The 16,383-nt window shown below is 53.8% G+C and overlaps 8 protein-coding genes across 8 annotated transcripts; 3 read left to right on the top strand and 5 right to left on the bottom strand.

Moving 5' to 3' along the window:
* Positions 1 to 38: 38 nt before the first annotated feature.
* CLUP02_01481 (arylsulfatase A) lies at positions 39 to 1,412 on the bottom strand (the record flags this gene model as incomplete). Its single annotated transcript, XM_049280521.1, has 1 exon — positions 39 to 1,412. One exon carries the CDS (start codon positions 1,410 to 1,412, stop codon positions 39 to 41), a length of 1,374 nt encoding a protein of 457 aa, XP_049136478.1.
* Positions 1,413 to 1,982: 570 nt separating this feature from the next.
* Positions 1,983 to 2,189, bottom strand: CLUP02_01480 (uncharacterized protein; the record flags this gene model as incomplete). The annotated part of the gene is made up of 1 exon (XM_049280520.1): positions 1,983 to 2,189. One exon carries the CDS (start codon positions 2,187 to 2,189, stop codon positions 1,983 to 1,985), a length of 207 nt encoding a protein of 68 aa, XP_049136477.1.
* Positions 2,190 to 2,235: 46 nt separating this feature from the next.
* CLUP02_01479 (uncharacterized protein) lies at positions 2,236 to 3,572 on the bottom strand (the record flags this gene model as incomplete). Its single annotated transcript, XM_049280519.1, has 8 exons — positions 2,236 to 2,302; positions 2,377 to 2,464; positions 2,525 to 2,576; positions 2,627 to 2,665; positions 2,761 to 2,941; positions 3,135 to 3,185; positions 3,252 to 3,349; positions 3,417 to 3,572. 8 exons carry the CDS (start codon positions 3,570 to 3,572, stop codon positions 2,236 to 2,238), a joined length of 732 nt encoding a protein of 243 aa, XP_049136476.1.
* Positions 3,573 to 3,621: 49 nt separating this feature from the next.
* CLUP02_01478 (uncharacterized protein) lies at positions 3,622 to 7,472 on the top strand (the record flags this gene model as incomplete). The annotated part of the gene is made up of 2 exons (XM_049280518.1): positions 3,622 to 3,690; positions 3,747 to 7,472. The coding sequence occupies 2 exons, from the start codon at positions 3,622 to 3,624 to the stop codon at positions 7,470 to 7,472; spliced, it is 3,795 nt and encodes a 1,264-aa protein (XP_049136475.1).
* A 553-nt stretch (positions 7,473 to 8,025) lies between these two features.
* CLUP02_01477 (vesicle transport V-SNARE protein) lies at positions 8,026 to 8,785 on the bottom strand (the record flags this gene model as incomplete). Its single annotated transcript, XM_049280517.1, has 2 exons — positions 8,026 to 8,113; positions 8,187 to 8,785. 2 exons carry the CDS (start codon positions 8,783 to 8,785, stop codon positions 8,026 to 8,028), a joined length of 687 nt encoding a protein of 228 aa, XP_049136474.1.
* Positions 8,786 to 10,622: 1,837 nt separating this feature from the next.
* CLUP02_01476 (uncharacterized protein) lies at positions 10,623 to 10,829 on the bottom strand (the record flags this gene model as incomplete). Its single annotated transcript, XM_049280516.1, has 1 exon — positions 10,623 to 10,829. A coding segment is annotated over one exon (207 nt), but the record flags the coding sequence as incomplete, so codon positions are not given.
* A 1,688-nt stretch (positions 10,830 to 12,517) lies between these two features.
* CLUP02_01475 (amine oxidase) lies at positions 12,518 to 14,229 on the top strand (the record flags this gene model as incomplete). The annotated part of the gene is made up of 3 exons (XM_049280515.1): positions 12,518 to 12,791; positions 12,843 to 13,260; positions 13,344 to 14,229. 3 exons carry the CDS (start codon positions 12,518 to 12,520, stop codon positions 14,227 to 14,229), a joined length of 1,578 nt encoding a protein of 525 aa, XP_049136472.1.
* A 454-nt stretch (positions 14,230 to 14,683) lies between these two features.
* Positions 14,684 to 15,769, top strand: CLUP02_01474 (cytochrome c oxidase assembly protein CtaG/Cox11; the record flags this gene model as incomplete). Its single annotated transcript, XM_049280514.1, has 4 exons — positions 14,684 to 14,925; positions 14,990 to 15,059; positions 15,157 to 15,610; positions 15,711 to 15,769. 4 exons carry the CDS (start codon positions 14,684 to 14,686, stop codon positions 15,767 to 15,769), a joined length of 825 nt encoding a protein of 274 aa, XP_049136471.1.
* Between the last annotated feature and the right edge of the window lie 614 nt (positions 15,770 to 16,383).

Below are 16,383 nucleotides of genomic sequence, written 5' to 3'. Positions count from 1 at the left end.
TGAGACTGACTCTAAGACTATTGCATTCTTACTGTACTCTACCAGAGAATGTCTACGTCTATATTGGAGCAGAGAAAATCCTTCAACGGGTCAGGGGGCGCCGGATCATTTGCCAAGCTCCTCTGGAACTCAGTCCTCAACTTGGTCATTGGCTGTAATACCCAGGTGTTGAACGACAAAATGTCTGATTCCTCCTTTGGGTCTCTGACGGTGTTAAACAAGTAAGGCGACTCGAGCCGACCCGACGACTGATTGACTTTGGGTTCCCAGACGAGATGCAGCTTCCAGTCCTTCCATTTGATCGCTCGCAGCTCTTCTTTGATGTAAAACAAGAAACCCAGCCTCTCGGATCTGACGCTGGCCGGGTCCTTGAAGAAGATTGTCTGATCGATGCCGTCGATGGGGCGATCGTCTGGAACTCCAGACTTGGTGACGGACAAAATTGTTGTGAAAATGTCCGTTACGTGAACGATCTCGTTGGACGTGACGCCTTCTGGGACGTGACGCGGCCACCGTATGATGAAGGGCACGCGCAGGCTGCCTTCCATGGCAGTGTGGTATGTCCCCGACCACGGCCCCGCCGTGCCCCTGTACGGCTCCCTGAACTCGGGACCATTGTCGGAGGCAAAGATGACGACTGTGTTTTCCCGGATTCCGAGGGAGTCAATGTGGTCAAGGATTTGGCCTACGCGGTAATCCATCTCCGCCATGGAGTCGGCAAAGTCGCCTTGTTTGGTAGTTCCCGCAAAGTCCTTGTGAGGCAGCGTCGGGAAGTGAAGGTGGACGAGAGGGTGGTAGAGGAAGAATGGCCGTTTAGCCGCAACTTGACGAGACAGCCAGTCCTTAGATTTCTCCACCAGCATCTCGTCGATGAGTCTCCTGGCCTCCAAGTCGTAGACGCGCACATTCTCTGACTTTTGCCCAGCAACTCCCTTCATGATGTACGGCATCTCCGCCACTTCGGAAGTATACCCAATCGCAGACGTAAACTGCGTCTCATCCGTCGTCCGCGGGATCCCAAACCACTCGTCAAAGCCTCTGTCCGAAGGATACCGACCGGGGACGTCTCCCAGATGCCACTTCCCGTGGTGCGCAGTAGCATAGTCGTTCTCCTTGAGACACTCAGCCAGCGTCCGCTCCCACGGAGTCAGACCCTGCGGGAACCCCGCGGGGACGGATTGTCGGCAGCCGGTCCGGATCGGGTGCCGGCCCGTCATCAGCGCGGAGCGGGTTGGCACGCAGTCGCTCTCCACGTTGAAGTTGTGCAGCAGGAGACCTTGCGTCGCGAGCTTGTCGATCCGGGGCGTTGCGGCGCCGCGGAGGGCGCCACCGCCGTAACAACCCAATTCACCCCAGCCGAGGTTGTCGGCTAGGATCAGGACGACGTTTGGACGATCTGGGTCTCGAGACATGATGTATGTGCAAAAGATGAAAGATTCGAGCGGAAAGGGATTGCCTGCAGACAAGAGTTATGAGGAAGGTATCGATGTTGAGCCCCACGTTCGTCTGATTCGCGGGTTGCGTACCATCACGCCATAGACGGATGTGACCTCCGTCTGCAAACCTCCGTCTGCAACGTTATATGACAACAACCTTTTGAGACGCCAACGACGACCCTTAATTGTATCAACTGTAAAGCAACATTTCAACGTGATGTTTCTTTTCGCGATGAACATGTTCAAAGATAAACTTAACTGGCTTCGTATAATGAAAGCTACTGAAAGACACTTACTACAGTTTGATACGATGGAAAGGAAGGGATCGAATCGTTGTACTAGTCCAAAACCATTGCATTTCACTTTCCTACTTTTATTCTATAATCTCAACCGATGAGACAATCATTCGCTTAGACGCTATACCATCCTTCCATGCCCCGTGCTACTGCTACTCATTCCGTAGCCCGTGAATATTGGTACAGAAAGAGGTATACTTCTACAAAGTCAGTATGTAATCAAAAACATTGAGCAAGTATAGAAACCTACTTAAACGCAAACGCAGTTGTATCTAGGGTCAAGGTTGAGACCGCAAACGCAACCGCCAACTCCTCCCAAGATGTTTGTGCACCGATCGCCTGCCTTTGGGCACTGCTGCCAATTCTGGCGCTTGACGGCGGGTTGCTCTGATGCAGGCGCGGCCGAGACCAATCCGGCAACGAGGGCTACGGCTCCGAAGAGAGTTGAGAACTGCATTGTGGTGTAAGTTGAGGAGGTTTAACGAGAGGACAGTAGAGATGAGTTATGTCTGAATTATGGAACTGAGGTCTATCAGGTAAGTGTAGTACCATGCGGGTGCAGCAACGACGCTTTATGAAGACACCATCCTACCGTCGGTGTCCTCGGAATACGATGATACGAATGTCCCGGGGACTTAAGGCACATGGCCCTTGAGGCAAGGGGAAGATCACGACTGCCAGGTAGATAATTGCCGGGCTGGCCCACGAGGGAAGTTAAGCCACGAACTACGACTCATTCAACCGCCAGATGTGGATAGACATTCGAGAAACATTTAATTAACTTTAGCCTACATTGACAAAAGATGGGTCCGGCTTTCGAATCCCGAACAGTGAGATTCATGAACTAGAACTTGTCAAAAGGCCTAGTTTGGTTAGTTACGCTTTCATGCAAACCGAACCAACGTCTAGGACATTGAAACTGAGAACCGAAAGCTTGGCAGGTCGAGCAGTTGTGAATAAGTAGGAACTCGGATAGCTCACCTATATCGTATGCAACTGGCCATGAGACACCTTCCCTCACGAGTCACGACATACGACGATAATGTCCAAGATTGGGAGGGAACAATCGCTTGATTAAGTTTGCAAACGGGATTACTGAAAGGGCCGGCGGGATACGGAATAGGCGTGATGAAGATATGAAATGCCGGTGGGAGGAGAGCTGGGAACCCGGTACGGGGAAGGACGGCAATTCTTGTCTTGTAAATCGGGCTTCGCCGCTTACGTAATGCCCAATCAATCTCTCCCATCTATAGTCTTGGAACGGGAAACAAGGAGGAGTCTTCAAGATGATTGCGTTCTGGTTTGTGGGCCCGTAGTAAAGAATCCGAAAGTACGAGAGTATACGCATACCCAAGGTAGCAAGTACGGTTATAGTAGCTATAAAGGCCGACAGAATCTCTACCAACCGAGGGACGCCCAGGTAACTGGTGAGAACTTTCGCAATAGTCCCATCCTGTTGTACGCGCGTAAGTATGTGTCAGTTGTGTAGCTTATATCAAGGACTCTCTATTGGAGAGACCCTCGATACATCCAATTTGAAATACGGTTGTTGAAAACATGAGAAACGAACTCATGATCCATGGAGACCGCAATTGCCTTTCCTGAGCTCGCAACCTGCTGACGGCGATTGTGGGGGATTTCAACGTTGGAATCCACCACCGTTAGAGGACCGTGCGAGACGTACAAACTTTGGGCCAAAGCTGTCTTCCGACACAGTACGTACACTTGTTAAGCGAGTCTTATCGGGGGCGGGGTGGTTCGATAAGGATTTTTTTGCGCCAGGAAAAATTTGGGACACTGAGAGGACGGGATCTTCGACCACACCGGCTTTGACTTGCATCGTCTCTCCCACAGTTGGTCCCCGACGGAATTGGAATACGACAAGCACAATGTCGACTCCAACTCTTGCCGAGAAGCTGGACAAGATCCGCTCCCCGGGTCTTCAAAGTCAAAAGAGGGTAAGCTTTATCGAATGTTTTCAGTTCGGCTGTTATCCTTACTAACATGGTTTAAGACTGCCGTAGTCCTTGAGGCGGTCGACACAACACTGAAGGAGCAAAACGCTCAGCCCACACCGACTGGCTACTTCGCTGCCCTTCTCGGCCTCCTCACCCAAGCTGTAGAGAGCGGCAACATCAGCTCCGACACGACGACCTCCGTGGTTTACCTCCTCGATATCGTCACCCCGTTTGCGCCTCAACCTATCCTTCGCGCCAAGTTCACCCAGATCCTCACCTCGCTCGCACCCGTTCTCCTGCAACAAGATGCCGAAGCCCTCCTCCTTCGCTCGTCTATCGGATGCCTCGAATCTCTTCTTCTCGCACAAGATGCGAGTGCTTGGGAGCTGGGCGTGACCCAGATCGGCCCCCGCAGAGCCGTCGCCGGTCTGCTCAACCTCGCTCTTGAGCAGCGCCCGAAAATCCGCAAGAGGGCTCAGGAAGCGCTCCGAAACGTCCTCAAGAACCCGCCCCCTAGCCCCTCACTCGACCACCCGGCTGCGGATATGTGTGCTCACACCGCTCTCGCTAACCTCGAGGATATTGCCGGAAAGGCCGCGGCGGCAAAAAAGCAGAAAGGAGCCGAGTCTGCCCACGATCCCGCTCTGATCCACGCTCTCCAGCTCATCAAGACCATTGCCTCTGCAAGTGGTGGTTGGCCCAGCAAGAAGATCGAGGCTCTGTGCGACCTCCTCCTCGGAATCTCAAGATCCGGCAACGAGTACATGACGATGGCGACTTTTGAGATTTTTGAAATGATTTTCGAGGGTATGGCCGACGACGTCGCTTCGTCCAAGCTCCCACGACTGATGGAAATCATTTCGGAGCTGCGCCCTGCCGCAAACGACACGCAACTTATTCCGCCATGGCTGGCAATCCTCTCGAGGGGTTACGATGTCTCTGCACAACTCGACCCCGATGAAGTTTTCCAGAACCTGCCCGAAATATTCTCAATGGTCGCCCAGTACCTCGAGTCCTCCGCACACAACATCCGGATTTCCGCTTCCGAGTGCTTAGTCTCATTTATGGCGAACTGTGTTCCGCAGCCGGTCATTCTGGAGCCATCAGTTTATGACGAGAAGACTTTGGACAAGATTGCCAAGATTGCAGAGTCTCTACTCAGCCTGAAGTACCAACAAGCCTGGATGGAGAGTTTCAACGTCTTTGGAGCCATGTTTGACTCCTTGAGATGGCGGGCAAACCCCATGATGCTCAACATCACCAAGGCTGTTGGAGAACTCCGTGGCAGTGACTCTTTCCAAGGCAAGAAGGAGGCCGACGAAGTCATTGGCAAGGCCATCCGCGCCATGGGCCCCGAGGCTGTTCTGTCCATCTTGCCCCTGAACATCGCGAAGCCCGCCAAGGGTCAACAGGGCCGCGCCTGGATGTTCCCCATCCTGCGTGACTACCTCAGCAACACCAACCTCGCGCACTTCCGTCAAGAGATGGTCCCACTTAGTGAGCTCATGTTCCAAAAGGTGCTTGATCACGGCAAGGCCGAGAAGACTTTGGAAGTCAAGATCTTCGAGACCCTTGTACAGCAAATTTGGGCCACCTTGCCCGGTTACTGCGATCTCCCGCTCGACGTTACCGACGCTTTCGATCAGTCATTCGCCGAGCTCCTGGCAAACATCCTGTACAAGCAGGTCGAGTTGCGTCTGGAGGTCTGCCGTGCGCTCAAGATTCTCATCGAATCCAACCAGGCTATTGCGACCATCGAGGATGACGACGAGGAAGATCTCGTTCTTCAAAGCCGCATCTCCAGAGCTACGGCGAGGAAGAACCTCGAGCACTTGGGTAGCTTTGCCGGAAACATGCTCGCCGTTCTCTTCAACGTCTACACCCAGACCCTTCCTCAGTCAAGAGGACCTATCCTCCTCACCATCAATGCTTTCCTCAGCGTCACCCCCAAGCAGGAGCTCATCGATACCTTTGACCGGGTCAGCAAGATGCTCGCAGCGGAACTGCAGCAGACTGCCGACCAGGAGAAGCCCAAACAACAACCCAAGCAGAATGCTATGCCCTCAACTAGCAACACCTTGATGGATTTGATCATTTGCATCGCACTCTACCTGCCTCGCGAAAGCTACACGGCTTTGTTCGAAATTGCCAATGTCATCATCTTCAGGGATAACGAGCCTCAGTTGCAGAAGAAGGCTTACAAGCTGGTTCCCCGCCTTACCGAGTCAGAAACCGGCAAGCAGGCCCTCGCAGCACGCAATGACGAGCTGCAGCAGATGTTCCTGTCCAGCGCCGAAAAGGTTTCCGCCCCCGCTCGCAGAGAACGCCTTGCCGCTCTCTCTGCCCTGCTGCCTTTCATCCCCGATACCTCACTCCACTTCATTCCTTCCATCCTTAGCGAAGTCGTCATTTGCTGCAAGGAGAACAACGAGCGCGCCAGAGAGGCTGCATACGACCTCCTTGTGCAGATCGGTCACCGCATGGAGTCTGCCAACGACGCCCCTATCGATAACAGCAAGATTCCTCATATGCCCGCAGACGCGCCCGCCGGTAAAGCCAACGTTGAAGAGTTCCTCACCATGGTCAGTGCCGGTCTCGTCGGCAGCACCCCTCACATGATCTCAGCGTCCATCACCGCCCTCAGCCGCGTGCTGTACGAGTTCAGAAGATCCGTCAGCACCCAGACCCTGGCCGACCTCGTGCAGACCATGGACCTATTCCTGACCTCCAACAACCGCGAGATCGTCAAGAGCGTCCTGGGCTTCGTCAAGATCTGCGTCGTCAGTCTTCCCTCGGAGCTCGTCATCCCCCGCCTGTCCTCCATGGTCCCCAACCTCATCATCTGGAGCCACGAGCACAAGGGCCACTTCAAGAGCAAGGTCAGGCACATTCTGGAGCGCATGATCCGCAAGTTTGGCTTCGACCTCGTCAACCAGAACTGCCCAGAGAGCGACAGGAAGCTCATTGTCAACATCCGCAAGACCAAGGACCGCGCCAAGAAGAAGAAGGACGCGGCCAAGGCCGCCGGCGAGGAAAGCGACGAAGAGGACGGCCGCCAGGGACGCAAGTTCGACAACGAGCTCGACCAGGCCCTCTATAGCAGCGACTCGGACGATTCCGACGACGGGTCCGACGACGACGAAAGCGGTGCTGCGGCTGCTGGCGCCAAGGGCAAGCGCGGCAACAGAAAGGGCGGCAATACCTACATTGTCGAAGACGAGGACGAGCCGCTCGATCTGCTCGACCGCAATGCCCTGGCCAACATCTCGTCCACCAAGCCCGTCAAGATGCGCAAGCCGGGCCGGACCAAGGCCAAGACTGACCTGGACGGCAAGCTCATTCTCGGCAAGGACGACGACGAGGCGATGGAAGTCGACGGCGTTGAGAACGACGGCTCGGGCGTCAACGCCTACGTTGCCGCGCTCAAGGGCAAAGACGCCGGCAAGAGAGGTCTCCGCGGTAAGCTCAAGTTCAGCAACAAGCGCGGTCAGGACGATGAGGAGATGGAGGACATGGACGAGGGCGACGCCGCCGCCGTCAAGGCTCAGGTTGACAAGAGCCGTGGTGGTGGTAGACCGCCCTTCCGTGGCGGACGAGGTGGCCAGGACCGCGGTGGACGCGGAGGACGTGGTGGACGCGGCGGTGGTGGTGATCGTGGCGGTCGCGGTGGCAAGGGTGGTATTGCTGCCGGCCGCAAGGGACTCGGCGAGGATAGGAGACGGTCAGGTGGCCCGTCGGGCGGAGGTGTCAACAAGGGGAGAGGCGGCCGTGGACGGAGATGAGATCATTTTTGCGAAGGAGGGGGTTTTCTTTGAAGATTTAAAAGTGTGATTATACCCATTCAATGAGGTTAAAAGCGACCCCGAGTTGAAAAGGGAAAAAGAGGGTCTCTCAAACATTGTCATGTCGGCGTCTTGTCGGGTACGGTAAATAGAGAAAAAAGAAATTGACATTTACAAAGGAGCGATTGGTAATACATATTCTCATGCATAGTGGTGTCGTTAAACTGTCAATTGCCTAAAGCACCTTTGGTCATGATGGTTTTCTTGTTTTTTGTTACGTCTTGTCTCTGTTTGGACTCGGCCTCTTGCTTTCAAACCCAGACCAGGGGCTTTTCCCCAATCGTTATATGACATTGCACTCGAGGCCCTTTCTCTCTCTCTTTCACTTTGCTCGCAAAAAAAAAAAAGCACACATAAGAAAGAAAACGTAATGAGGTTCCCGATGGGAGTGATCAAAGTACAGTCGTGGTAGAATCCTTATACAACCCAAAACTCCGGGCCCCGCACTCCTGACGGGGATAGTTGTTACTGCTGCTGCTGTTGCTGCGTTCCATCATCTGAACTTGCTGTAAATGACGGCGATAATGAGAAGAACCAGGATGGTGATGATGGAAATCGTAATCACCCGGTTGGTAGCCATCCTTTGAGTATGTCAGTCTGGATCTCTCACCTCGTAGCTTTGAACAACCAAGGGTAGTAAGGGACGATATTTACCTACGTGCCATCCCCCGCAACGTCTTGACGCTACGGTCCACATATCCCTCGCTCTCGAGAAGGCGCGATTGGGTGTGCAGGATGGTTTCGCGCTGGGTGTGCAAATCGCCCAGAATACCAGCCCCGATGCCCTCCGTCTCGTTGGCGAGGGCCTGGCTGGCCTTGAGCCGCTGCGTGGAGCGGTCGAGGCGGTCCGTACCGGAGAGCAGCTGCTGGCGCTGCTCGAGCTGGACGTCCTGGCCGCTGCCCGAGGGGTTGTCGGTGTAGCGCGCGCCGAACAAGGCCGCGCGGTCGTCGGCGAGGGAGCGCAGCTTGCGCTTGTGGGCGTCGATGTCGGACTCGTGGTTGCGGAAGCGGGCGTTGATCTTGGAGCGGAGGGTGGTGGGGATGTTTGCCTTTTCGAGGCGCATCTGGGCGAGGAGCTCGTCGGCCTCCTCGAGGGCGCGCTCGGCGGAGGAGAGGGCGGCTTTGCGGGGCTCGCCTGAGAGTTCGGGGATCTGGTCGAGTTTCTGGACGAGGTCGGCTTGGACGAGCTTCAGCTCTGCTTCGTAGTCGCCGAAGCGCTCGGAGCCGGGCTCTGTTTCGAGTGGGTTGGACATGGTGGCGGCGGGATTGGGGAGGTGGAAAGGTTCGTTGGTCGGGTGGTTTTTAGAAAGTTGGCGGGAGATGTCGTTGGTGACCTTTCGCCTTCAGGAGGGCGATAGAAGGGATCGAGTGAGAGGATGGGGGCACTCCTCGTCGGGAAGGCTGTAGACGAGCTGTGAGAGTTTGGCTTCGTTGGGTATCACAAGATTGATGGTCGTCACTGCGGGTTCGTCGGGGTGGTAGTTGGATCAATGCCGAAAACGGTCAAGGGCGAGTGGATTGTTGGTCTTAATGAATGTACTTGGTCGCATGGAGTACGGAGGTGTATGCGTAAGTCAGGACCGGGCTTGGCGACATCATTCCTCCCGGGTGGCTGGTGCACCAATCGGATGCAACGAGACGCTGGGCTCCAGCCACTGGGCCTTGAGTGGACACACACTCATTAAGGTGTCGTGGTGCCTTACCTCAGCAACGGCACTCTGTACTACAGCAGAATAAGGTCGCCATTTCAGTGAGGAGACACGTGATAGGCATGGCCCATGCGCCCGGCTTCCGCGTCCCCCACCCGCAGGCTGGTCTTTTTATGAGAAATCGGTCGGCGCAGAACTTCGTTTCCCTCTTCTTCTTTTTCTTCTTCAAAGTTGAAACCCCCGGCTCTAGAAGAAACCGGCTCCGCGTCGCCAGTCTGGAAATGCATTTATGTGTCTCTCGTACTTGGACGTGGAGTTGAACTTAAGCCGGGTAGACTGATGGCAGTTGAAAAACTGTCACGGCGCTTTTAAGAATTGGGGACTCGTACTACCGTTTTCCGATCCCGTTGAGTGCTCGACATACTTTCGTCGTCAATCATTGGCCTTGTGATAACTTGACACTACCTTAAATGGCCTAATAGGCTTAAACTGCACGCTTTTGGCCTGATCTAAATTTCTGTGCGCTGCCCATCTAAATACAATCCGAGGTACTGTACCTTGGTACTTTTCTGTCTAGAGAGCCGTATCAAAGACCTCGTCTGTGAGATATTATGGGGCTCAAGCACATCCATAGTCCACATGAATGATGCCTAGGAGCCATGATTACTCGGTACGCCTCTGTCTGCCTTGCTCAGGTATTTCCGCAAGCAGCGCGTCAGCAGGTGAAAGCCTGAAGATGGTCCACGAGACAGCTTGCCATATCTTAAACTGAGGTGCTGAATGGCAACAGATTTCAGGCTTCGGCTGCTGCACTCGTGAAGGCTTGGTGCCTGCCGGTTTTTGCAGTCCGATGCGTCTCACGTCCAGGTACCTTACCTGAGCAACGTAATGTAATATTGCCCGAACCACGAAGACCTACTTGACCGCGCGTCAAAGCCTTCCATGTGATTTTGAATGCGTGTTCACGTGAGCCACGAGGTATCTCAAAGTAGCTCCGCGAAGAGATCGGGATATCTGCCTAGCACAGGGTGCGTCTACCATGCCTTTGTGAAATAATACTCATGCACATTGACAGAAGAAGTTAAAGCCGTGGGAAAAGACCTCTCTCTAAGGACTAAATCTACGAAAAGCTCTGCGCGCAAGTCCTTATTGCGCAGCGCCCGCGAGATGAGGAAGGAAGTTTCTTCACGCAGACTACTCCTTCACCGAAAAGCGGCAAAATCACAAAAAGTCTGGGCGGTGACCAGCCATTTGTCGAAAATTTCAGCCGTCGTCGCCCACCGCAGGCAGCAAAGCCCACCAAAAACCCACTCTAACGGCCCCTGGCCCGTGCGCCGAACCGGTCGTTGGAGAAATCTATATAAGGGCGACCTTCCACCGCGAATCTTAGGCTTTTTTTCTTCTTTTTTCTTCATGTCGACAATACTTCAGAGAATCATTTCTATAGTATTCGACCTACTCTTGGTTCCCTAAAGGAGCTACAGATCCCACCCTGGTTGATGATTGATATCCTCGACACCCTAGAGTGAAGAACTCTGGTTGCTCTCGCACCCTCCGCAAGGAGGGCGGCCTCCTGTAAAGGTTGCTGTATAGAGAGCGGTGATGATCTCGTCCCTGATTGTGGTCTTGCCCTTGGGCGCACGGTCAGGGTGGGTGTCGACGGACGTCTGACAGGCCTGTTTTTTTCTCTTTTTCATTGCTTGCTGGGGCTGGTCTCTGGCAGTGGGGAAGAAGTTCCACTACTGACAATTCTGTGAAAAAATCGTGTAGCGGCGCCATTGCGAACTGGAATTCCTGAACGTTATCATCCGTACTGGATTCCATAGTGACGCGGTGATCGTGATACGCATTGAAAAATCTGCGTCGAAATGATTGCTTTGGCTGGTAAAGCTGCCCGAGAGGTCCAAATCAACTTTTCGTCGTGAGAATAACGGCACGCCTTTATCGCGGCCTTCTTCTTTCCGCAAAACGATTGCCTTGATGAACGGCAAGTTGAAAGCTAGGTAACTTAAATTTCAGGAAAGGCCTTCTCGTCTGTTGTCGCCAGCCTCACTCTCCACGAGCATGCGTTCATCCAAATGAAGCGTCTAAACCATCAAATTCCGAGCGTTGAATTTGCAGATGTCGTCTCGAATCTTCAGCCTCTTCTCGGAAAAATGAAATAAAATGTCTAGCCACTTGTGGCGTTTTGGATCGTGAACCATCAAGCGATAGCTGAAGTCCGGCAAGACAAGGGGGGCTGGGGAAAAGAGCTGGGGACGCAGCAGACGCAGAAGGATCAGGTGCAGGGGTGTCCCAATGCAAGCGTCATTGCGCGTGGGAACTCCGGCAAGAGCTGAGTTTCGTTTCATCGCATCGTGATCAGCCGGCCGAACACACCTGCCGACGTCTTTCCATGCCCGTCTCACCTTTTTTTCCCCTCCCTTCTTGTCATCGATTTTCGCACCGGAAACTTATCCCAAGGTTTAGAAAGGGTCCTATCTACTCAAGCTCAAGCTCGAGCTCCAGCTCTATCTAATTCCTTGTCTCCTGCGCCTCGCATTACCTATCTCTTTGCGGCCCTTGCTACCGGCAGCCACGTGTCGATCATTGCTTGCTCCAGAGCTGAGCTCCCTCTCTCGAGAGACTCCACCAGACTCTCATCACATCCTCAGAAACAGAGACCAGAGGTCAAGATGCCGCCAGGTCAGCCGCTGTACGTTTTGTTTCTCCGCTTGTCTCACTGAGCTCTGGTTTCCTTCGCTCTCGGCCTACACACCGCATTCATCCCTACACCCACATACCTCGTATGTTACGCACACACAGCTGCTGCCACTACCACAGCCCCAAAGAACGCTACCTGTTTGAATCCGTTCCATCCCTTCAGCTGCATGAATTGCAGCACTAGTAAGCGCACTGGTCCGGAGCCCAGCCCAGCCAAGTGGTGGTGGTGGTGGTGGTGGTGGTGCTACAGGCGCAGATGTACCCTACTTGCGTACCAATGTTGCCTCCGCCAACTTGAGACTTTTTGTGCTCCCCTTCCTGAACCTGGGGCGGGGTGTCAGTCACAGAGACAAGGTGTGAGGTTGGCTTGCTGGAAGCATGTGCGAACCATTGTTCTCTTTCCCCAAATCGTCGTCCGTGGCTTGCGTCTGAAAATTCCCCTCTTCCTGCCCGCCGTCATTCCATCCTGGATAGAGAGCTGTTACCGGCCTCCCCGATTCTTCTTGCCGTATCTTTATATGCTACTGTAGCATTGTAAACCTGCGCCCTCGCGCGACAGACGTCCAGTGGCTTTGTTCAGGAACATCCACAAACCTCCCATTTCTCAACGTTCATCCTCGTATCTCTTGCATAATGTCCCGACGACCACCGTCTCTGGAATCAATAGGCTCTCGTGGCTCCGTGGGCTCTCCTATTGACCCAAGGTTTAGGAAGAAGGTTGCCGTCGTCGGCAGTGGAGCCGCCGGTATCGCGGCTCTCTGGGCTCTCAACCGAAGCTACCATGACGTTTATATGTACGAGGCCTCATCAAGGCTAGGAGGACACACAAATACGGTGACTTGGAAGAACGGCAAATATGAGACTCGCGTCGACACCGGCTTTATCGTCCTCAACACCGCCACATATCGTAGGTCCTCTACATCAGCCATCATGAGCCTCTGACTTACATGAAGCTCAGCAAACTTTATCAACTTCTTGAAGAGGGTCAAGGTGGACACCGTCCCGACCGAGATGACATTTGGCGTCACTCGTGACCATGGCTTATTCGAATGGGCTGGTAAAAGTCTAGATTCCATCTTCGCTCAGAGGAAAAACATCTTCTCGCCGCGGATGTGGAGGATGATCTTCGACATCATTCGTTTCAACCAATTTGCACTGGACTTGTTGATGGCGGAGGATGAGAACGATGCCGCTGCGATGAACGGATATAGCAAAGGAGGCAAGAGAGAGGAAACGATCGGCGAGTACCTCGAGAGAGAAGGCTACTCAGATGCATTCAGGGACGACTACCTAATTCCTATGACCGCCGCCGTATGGAGCACAAGCCCGGATAAGTGCACGTTGAACTTCCCAGCTGTCACTCTGGTTCGCTTCATGTGAGTGTCATTGTCCGCGATCGAGGCGTAGTACTAATAAAGGCTAGGTGGAACCATCATCTCCTGTCAACGGTCGCGACAAGACCGGAGTGGCTCACATTGAAAAAGTGCGGCAAATCCTACATTGATGCTGTCATGAGCGGATTCCCGTCAAATCACCTTTTCCTTAACACGCAGGTCACTCAAGTCACCAGCGAGGAGGACGGCAGAGTTCGTGTTCACACCCACAACGGCAAGTCCGACGTTTACGACCATGTTATCTTGGCGACGCACGGAGACCAGGCCTTGAGAATTATCGAGGGATCAGCCACGCCTGAGGAGAAGGAGATTCTTTCCGCTTTCCAAACTTCCGAGAACTCGGTCATCCTCCATTCCGATATTACACATATGCCAGCGTCTGAGAAGGCATGGTCTAGTTGGAATTACCTGACCCTATCATCGCCCTCCACTGGCAAGCAGAACATCGACCAGGTTTCGTTGACCTACAACATGAACATCATTCAGCATATCCCCAGGGAGACCTTCGGAGACGTCCTCGTCACGATGAACCCCCTGCACCAGCCGAACCCAGACACGATCCAGGCGTCATTCACATACCGTCATCCTCTCTACACTCCTGCCGCCGTCCGAGCACAGAAGCTTCTTCCACGCATCCAGAACAAGAGGGGTATCAGTTACGCGGGGGCCTGGACAAAGTATGGTTTCCATGAGGATGCCTTCAGCAGTGGACTACATGCCGCACAGGACCACCTCTATGCCAAACTCCCATTCCAATTTGTCGACTCTACGTATAGCCGAGGGAGGAAACCGTCTTTGGGGCTTGCCGACTTGCTGGTACGACTCGTCATCCTTTTGTTTCAGGTGTTTGTCATTAGAGTACTGGAGAGAGCGGCAGGCGCAGCTGAGACTGCAATTTACGGACGTCGAAATGGGTGGAGGAGGTCTTTGAAGAGTGGCAAAGCTGCCTGAACCGGCGTGATGGCACTTGGCGTTAAACTGCTTCGTATGGCTTGACGAGATCAACAGCATCAAGCCGGTGGAAATAATAGTAAATAATCGACAAAACATCTAATACTAAGGCAGCCCCCATGGACTGCAGCGTTCGCCCATTCTCGTTTGCGTTGGAATTCCTTACGGCATCTAACTGCATTAGGTTGTTATTGCTCATTAAACAGGGCTCTTCAGCGGGAATAGAGTGCAGAGACCCCTATAAGCCAGCCAACCAATGCCCGGGGGCGGAACAACCACCCCGCCCGTCCCGGCCTCTCGGGGACCGCCCGCTGCCAGCAAGCTAGAGCTAGGTCGGTTCCCCAAATCCCGATGAAATGCGAAATGGCATGACATCGTTGAACGATTCGGCGCAACATTCCCGACAACAACCTCACGGTCTCAACCCTCAACTTTCACACCCGCGTTCGCGACCATGAACGCCCTCCCGCGCCTCCCGTGGCGCATATCCTCGCAGTCGACACAGAAATGGAGCTGCTTCTTCTGCCAGCACGCCGTCCGTCCAGCGCCGCGCAACCTGCGGATGCCCCCAGCCGGCCGCCGAGCGGCATCGACGACGCCTTCGCCGAAGCAGCAGCAAAACGGGCCCAGCTTCGGCGGTGCGCCTTCAATGGAGCAGATCCATGCGCACTATAAACGCAAGAATGCTACGACAGCGTAAGAGAGCAATTGGTATTGAGACTCAAGAGTACCGTTGGGCTAAAGTGGTTTTGCGCTCCAGGTACTACACACTCAGCGTCATTCTCGGGACAGTCGCCCTTTCATACGGCTCCGTGCCTCTCTACAAGATGGTGCGCTTCTTTTCCTCCCTCCCGACCCTCAGCGACCCCTTCAATACGAGGAGAAACATTGCAGACGGCTAACCCATACTCTTCACCCCCTCCACAGATCTGCCAAACAACAGGCTGGGGCGGCCAACCCGTCCGCGCCCACGGCCCGGACGTGGACTACAGCGAAGACGGCCTCGCCGCGCGCCTCGTCCCCGTGACGACGGCCCCGCGCATCCGCGTCACCTTCAACTCGTCCGTCTCGGACATCCTCCCCTGGAAGTTCACCCCGCAGCAGCGCGAGGTGCGCGTGCTCCCCGGCGAGACGGCGCTGGCCTTTTACACGGCGACGAACAACTCGGACCAGGACATTATCGGTGTCGCAACCTACAGCGTCACACCCGGTCAGGTGGCGCCGTACTTCAGCAAGATTCAGTGCTTCTGCTTCGAGGAGCAGAGGTTGAATGCGGGCGAGACAGTGGATATGCCGGTTTTCTTTTATTTGGATCCGGATATTGTGAATGATGTGAATATGCGTGGTATTGAGACTGTGACGTTGAATTATACGTTCTTCAGTAAGTTTTGCTCTCTGCTGCTTCTTCTCTTGTCGTTCTTCTGCGGGAGATTGGGGGATGAGGATAGTAGGTGATTGGGTCGCTGACCGCGTGATTACAGAGGCCAAGTACGACGACAACGGCAAGTTCAAGGCGCCTACGCCGTTTGCGAGCAACTAAAAAGAGCAGTCCATGTTCACTATTCACGGACGAGACGCTCTACATCTACACACCATACACACCATGTTCCCCACTCTGACGACGTGTTCTACCTCAAATCCTACTTGTATAAAAAGGCCCCTCTAGACCTCGTTGGTCAAGCTTGTACAACTACTACTGTATACCCCATTGGGGGAGAGCATACCACCAGGCGTTGAAAAGAGCTATTGTATTCTCATGACTGTGGTAAAGGCGGCATATAGATCTATTGTACATTGTTCATTCTTCACTGGCTCGCTACTGTCACCTGGTGATGAAGAAGTATCTGTACAGAATAATGTTTAGTGAGTGAGGTACCTATTCAGAGAAACCTCGCTCACTACCTCACATGAGATAAAAAGGGGGAAGTATCAATGCCTCAATTCCGCACTAGAACGGCCTGGCATTAGTCTAGAACAAGAGACAATGGTTCTTGATGCCTGGGCTAGAGATATAGGTACTCCCAGATTTGTTCACTATGGTCATCAGTTGGAGGGAAAGTAACAGGAAGCTTGAGTACTTGAAAGCCCCCATTTCTGACCACGTGTAACATCGTCAAATTATGTCTTTTCGGGCCTGCCGATGCCTTTTGCTTT

Source organism: Colletotrichum lupini, chromosome 1, assembly GCF_023278565.1.
Source record: "Colletotrichum lupini chromosome 1, complete sequence".
NCBI classification, from domain to species: Eukaryota; Fungi; Ascomycota; class Sordariomycetes; order Glomerellales; family Glomerellaceae; genus Colletotrichum; species Colletotrichum lupini.
Note: the sequence above shows the minus strand (reverse complement) of the source record. Positions and strands in the feature narration are given on the sequence as shown.